Source organism: Eriocheir sinensis, unplaced genomic scaffold (assembly GCF_024679095.1).
Source record: "Eriocheir sinensis breed Jianghai 21 unplaced genomic scaffold, ASM2467909v1 Scaffold1180, whole genome shotgun sequence".
Classification (NCBI taxonomy): Eukaryota; Metazoa; Arthropoda; class Malacostraca; order Decapoda; family Varunidae; genus Eriocheir; species Eriocheir sinensis.
This window is the reverse complement of record NW_026110497.1, coordinates 100,001-106,026: the sequence shown is the minus strand read 5'-3', so window position 1 is coordinate 106,026 and position 6,026 is coordinate 100,001. Positions and strand designations below refer to the sequence as shown.

The following is a 6,026-nucleotide window of genomic DNA, read 5'->3' as shown; positions in this document are numbered from 1 at the left end:
CCCCCCTCCACCCACTCCTTTTCTTTCCCCTCCCTTCTAATCTTCCTCCTTCTTTCCCGATCCCTTCCATCTCCCTTTTTTTTTCTTCCTCAACCACTCATCTCCCTTCACCTTCATTTTCTGCCCCCTTCATCCCCCTCCCCTTCCTTCCCTACCCCTCCATCCCCCACAAAATTCTCCCCACCACGTCGGTCCCTCCTCGTCGTCATTCCCACTCCTTCCATCACACATCCCATTCTTTCCCACCCACTCAATCCCCCCTCCCCTTCTTTCCCCACCACCTCCATCCCCCGGCGCCTGCCCTTCCCCAGCCCAACATTTTCCCTCCACTTTCCCCACCCCTCCATCCCTTCCTCCCGTTACTTACCCATCAATCCATCCCCCAACCCTATCCACCCCATCCTATCAATCAACAACTCCCCGTCCTTGACACCCCTTCTTCCCTCTACCCTTCCTTCCCCACCACCTCCACCCCCCTCCTCTTACTTCAATATTACCTCCATCCCTGCTAACCTTCCTTTCCCACCCCTTCCTTCTCTGCACTTCCTACCCCACCGCCTCCTTCTTCCTCTAACCTTCCTTTTTTCAATCCTCCATTCCCCCTTCCTACCCCACTCCCTCCATCCCCTCCCTTCCTTCCTAACCCACACCATCCCAACTCCCTTCCTTCCCCACCTCCTCCATCCCTCTCCTTTCCTTCACCATCCCATCCACCCCTTGCACTTCTTCCCACCCTCTTTATCCTCCCTCCCAATCCTTCCCCACGCCTCTACCCCCCACCCATTCCTAACCACCCGCTCGATCCCCGCTCCCCCATCTTTCCACCCTTCAGTCCCCTTCCCTTCCTCCCCAACCCTCTCCATCTCCCCTCTTCCTTCCCGAGCCCTTCCATCACCCGTCCTTTTCCTTCCCACCCCATCCATTCTCCCTCCCCTTCATTCCACACCCCTCCTCCTCCCCTCTCTTCCTTCCCTTGCCCCTCCATCCCTTTTCCCTTCATTTCCTACCACACCATCCCACCTTACCCCTCCTGTCCACCTCACTCTATACCCCTCCCTTCCTACCCCACTCCCTCAACCCACACTTACCATTTTTCCTCCCTCTCCATTCCCCTTCCCCTTCCTTCACCACTTCCTCAATACCCTTTCCCCTTCCTTCTTCATTCCCCGTCACTCCTTTCCCCATTTTTTCTCCTGCCCCTCCACACCCCCTCCTCTTCCTTCCAAACCCCTTCTACCCCTCTTCTCATCCCACCATATCATCCCACCATCCCTTCCTTCCCACGCCCTACATACCCCCTCCTCTTCCTTCCTCACCCCCTAGACCCCCTCCCCTTCTTTCCCCTCCCCCTCCACTGCCCTAACAGGGTATTAGGCTTTATTAACAGGACGGTAACCAACAGGAGTGCAGAGGTCATCCTCAGACTCTATTTAGCGTTAGTTAGGCCACACTTAGATTATGCTGTCCAGTTTTGGTGCCCACACTACAGAATGGACATCAACTTGCTAGAATCAGTTCAGAGGAGGATGACCAAGATGATTCAGGGACTGAGGATCCTCCCATATCAAAATAGGCTGAAACATCTAAACATACATTCACTAGAAAGACTAAGAGTGCGGGGAGATCAGATAGAAGTATTCAAATAGTTCAAGGGTTACAACAAAGGCGATATAAGCAAAGTACTGAGAATTAGCCAGCAGGATAGAACAGGCAGTAATGAATTTAATTAGAAAAAAGTATAGATCTAGGAGAGGTATAGGCAAGCATTGGTTTAGTAATAGGGTGATGAGGGAGTGGAATAGACTCAGCAATCACATAGTCAGTGCAGGAACGATAGCTTGATTTAAGAGTAGACTGGATAGCTACATGGACGAGGATGATAGGTGGCAGTGAGGTGTGGGTGCAGTAAGGAGACAGGATACTGGAGCGTTCGCCCGTACCAAAGGTAAACGAGGATCAAGCCTCTACCTGTAACCCCTGAAACTACACCTCGCCCATCGTGAGTAGTGGGGGGGATTTTGGAGCTGCCTTGTGTAGGCCACCCGGCCTCTTGCAGTTTCCCTACGTTTTTATGTTCTTCTTATGTTCTTATGTACCCAGCATTTCATATTGCCACACCTTCCTCCCCACGCATTCCATCCCCCCTCCTCTTCCTTCCCCACACTATAGACCCCCTTCCTCTTCCTTCCCCACCCTCTCCAGCCCCCTTTACCTTACTTACCCACCATTTCAACCCCGCACCCCTTCCTCCCCACACCCTCCATCCCCCCATTTCATACCCACCCCCTCCATCCCCTTTTATTTCCCTACCCCGTCCATATATCTCCCCCTTCCTTCTTCACACCCTCTACTCCCTTCCCCTTCTTTCTCTACCCTCTCCAATATTATTATTTTTATTATTATTATTATTTTTATTATTATTATTATTATTATTATTATTATTATTATTATTATTATTATTATTATTATTATTATTATTATTATTATTATTATTATTATTATTATTATTATTATTATTATTATTATTATTATTATTATTATTATTATTATTATCATTATTATTATTATTTTTATTATTATTATTTTTATTATTATTATCATTATTATTATTATTATTATTATTATTATTATTATTATTATTATTATTGTTATTATTATTATTATTATTATTATTATTATTATTATTACTATTATTTTATTATTATTATTATTATTATTATTATTATTATTATTATTATTATTATTATTATTATTATTATCATCATCATCATCATCATCACTTCCATTCTTATCATCACCATTATAAGATGACCGTCATCATGTCATCACCATTATAACATGACCGTCATCATGTCATCACCATTATAACATGACCGTCATCATGTCATCACCATTATAACATGACCGTCATCATGTCATCACCATCACAACCATTAGTGTTGTTGCTGCAGCCCGTCCGCGAAATGTGTGTCAATGCTCTCTGCCTGGGAGAAAGTTCTTTTCCTCCTCAATTTTCTCCTCTCCCGTAAAACAAACAAAAATATCAAGTAGCCTGTATAAATCTACATTGGTGTGAGGGAAATATACAATAGCAGCAAACACCCCAACAATCTGATGGCGGATTACAGGCTGTTTTAATGCAAAGATTTTGAGAATTTACGTGTCGCCGCCGCTCCCGCTGCTCGCTGATTGGCTCCTGCGTTATGACGTCACGCCGGGGGGCGGGGCCAACTCACATTCGTATACCATTATTTATCGCCTTCCTTGGGAGTACATTTTTGCATTGTGTATGTCTGATTTTTTGTTTTCTTATGCCTCTATATAATAGTATGGGTACCAGGCTTTAACCTAGCCTATTGTTTGCTGGGAACAACAGGGCAAGGGTTTATAAATACAGATAAGTGTTGTTCATTCATTTTTTAGGCTGAAGCCAGGTACGCACACTATTATATAGAGGCATATGAGAACAATAAAGCAGACACACACAATACAAAAATATATTCTTGAGAAAGAAAAAAAATAATGGTATGCAGATGTGAGTTAACCCAACATATTTATTTAACAGACAAACTGTAGTAATGGCGTCACTAGTGTCACCGTTTCCACGTGCTCGCCACCGCAGAGGATCCGGCGAGGCTGGGATGAAGACTTTCACCGCCACATTGTGTCCAGCATGGCGGAGGGCAAGGCGGAACTGCTGAAGGCTGACATCCTCAAGCTCTGTGACTGCCACGAGATGGACGCGGCCGGCCTGACGCCCCTCCACCGCGCGGCGCAGCGCGGGCTGTCCCCGGATATGGTCAGCGAGCTGCTGCACCTGGGCGTGAGCCCCCACGTGCTGACCCCCGACGGCATGACCCCCGCTGACCTGGCACGGCGGGCAGGGCACGAGGAGGTGCTGGCGGTGCTGACCAAGCACCAGTGTGGAGAGGTGAGTTGGGGCGAACACAGTCCTGATAGCAGTGGTGGTGCTACTACTACTACTACTACTACTACTACTACTACTAATAATAATAATACTGCTACTACTACTACTACTACTACTACTACTACTACTACTACTACTACTACTACTACTACTACTACTACTACTACTACTACTACTACTACTACTACTACTACTACTACTACTACTACTACTACTACTACTACTACTACTACTACTACAACTACTACTACTACTACTACTACTACTACTACTACTACTACTACTACTACTACTACTACTACTACTACTACTACTACTACTACTACTACTACTACTACTACTACTACTACTACTACTACTACTACTACTACTACTACTACTACTACTACTACTACTACTACTACTACTACTACTACTACTTTGCTACTACTACGGGCCCATACTGAAGTTGCGTTGTGAGCGGTATATTCTCTCATATCCTTTCACAAAGCAATTCATTGGCCCCACCCCGCCAATGACTGTGGCCGACAACTATCTTTATTCAATATTACAAACTTTACTAAACATATTACTTTTAAGCTAACAGAGCTTGTGGTTGATACGACTATCAACCACCGTCGCTTCAAAGTCCAGGTCAGCAATGCGGGTGGTTTTGGGTGCAGGTGACCGGGTTCCTCTCAGGCAGACCAAGGCTGACCTCAGGAGGGAGAAGGACAGCCTGCATCTCATCCAGGCGACCACACTGCTTCTTGGCTGTTGTTTCTTATCCGCCAGTGTTTCGGCGAGTCTTGCGTAGAAGCTCTGCGCCCTTGGTCCCATCCCTCCTGCCGTCGTGAATACTACCGGGGTGAAGGAGCCCTGGTCCACATTCTGTATTCTTTCTTCATATGCTCTGTTCTTCTCTTGTTCGTTTCTTCTGTGGGCTGCATCAAGGGTCAGGTCTCTGTGGCAATGGGCCATGGGATCAAAGCTCCTTATGTCAAAATATGCCCTTTGTCCACGAGTCCAAAACCCTCTGGCGCTAACATCCACTCGTGCCTCGTTCGAAACATTAGCGGTGCGTCTGGCGAGGTGTTCGCCTTGCAGAGGTTGCAGGGTTCCACAGTCACGTCGTGGCAGACTTCTTTCAGCATCTGAGCTGTTACGTCTCTTACTTCATCATGTCTCATGCAGACGAAACCTCCTCTCTTGCATGTCATGGCATGATTTTGGTTGAAGGGTGAGCCACAGTTACACATGTTTGGGAGCCCATCCACAGGCCAGCCATACCTGAGGGCAAGGGCATCAGTGAATTCTTTTTTGTTTAAGTTGAAGCCTTTTGCCCTGATCGGTAGTGTGGTTAGCCAGTTTGAAGCGCCCACTTCCTGTGCAATATCTCTCCTCCTCCTTGTGTCTTCTGGGAGTTCTCATTAGGTCACTCAGAGTGTCTCTCTGTTTTCCTTCTCTGTTTATGGAGATTTCATTCCTTAGTGACCTAATATCTTGAGGGTTGTCTTCTCCCCTTTCATTTTGATTGGTAATATATCCGGTCAAGGAGGCTGTGATTCGGATTGAGTTCCCGAATTCAGACTCAGACAGATTTTGCGGGTTGGTGATTCCGAGCCCACCCATTCTTGGCGGCAACGCCAGCAATTTTCTCTCCTGGTCACTGGGACATCTCCCATTTGCTATCGCCGGTATGAAGGTGTTTGTGATAGCATCTTCCAGAGGTTTTAGTAACGGAGCAACATCAGGAACTGTCCTCATGAGGTAATTCCATTTATGCTTGACACCGTACGTAAATGCTGCGTAGGCTGCCTGCGGTTCTGTTTTGGCGATCTCGCTCAGCCTCTGCAGTTCGGACTCCCAGCGCTTTACAGCTGTTTTCACATATTTGGTTCTGTATTCAGCTGTTCCAATGGCTGCCCCGAGGTGTCTTTCTCCAGTCACTGACAGTTTCACGTTACTGCCCTGGAATGCTGTTTTGGCCCGATCGTATGCCTCTGGTTTTACAATCACCACAGACTTCGTGGCGTTGGGATGGTACCCTATTTTAGGGCCGTGTTCATTGACGAGGTCCCACCATTTCCTGAGGTCTGCAGACTTTCCTACCCCGGTG

General features: G+C 46.7%; 1 protein-coding gene across 1 annotated transcript in view; it reads left to right on the top strand.

The window, feature by feature from the left end:
• The first annotated feature begins 3,627 nt into the window (after window positions 1-3,627).
• The window catches only part of LOC126989462 (ankyrin-2-like), a 71,453-nt gene continuing 69,054 nt past the window's right edge, over window positions 3,628-6,026 (top strand). The window contains exon 1 of the mRNA XM_050848046.1: window positions 3,628-3,931. Within this exon, the coding sequence (XP_050704003.1) occupies window positions 3,674-3,931 (258 nt within the window). The 5' untranslated portion in view covers window positions 3,628-3,673. The remainder of the gene's footprint in view (window positions 3,932-6,026) is intronic.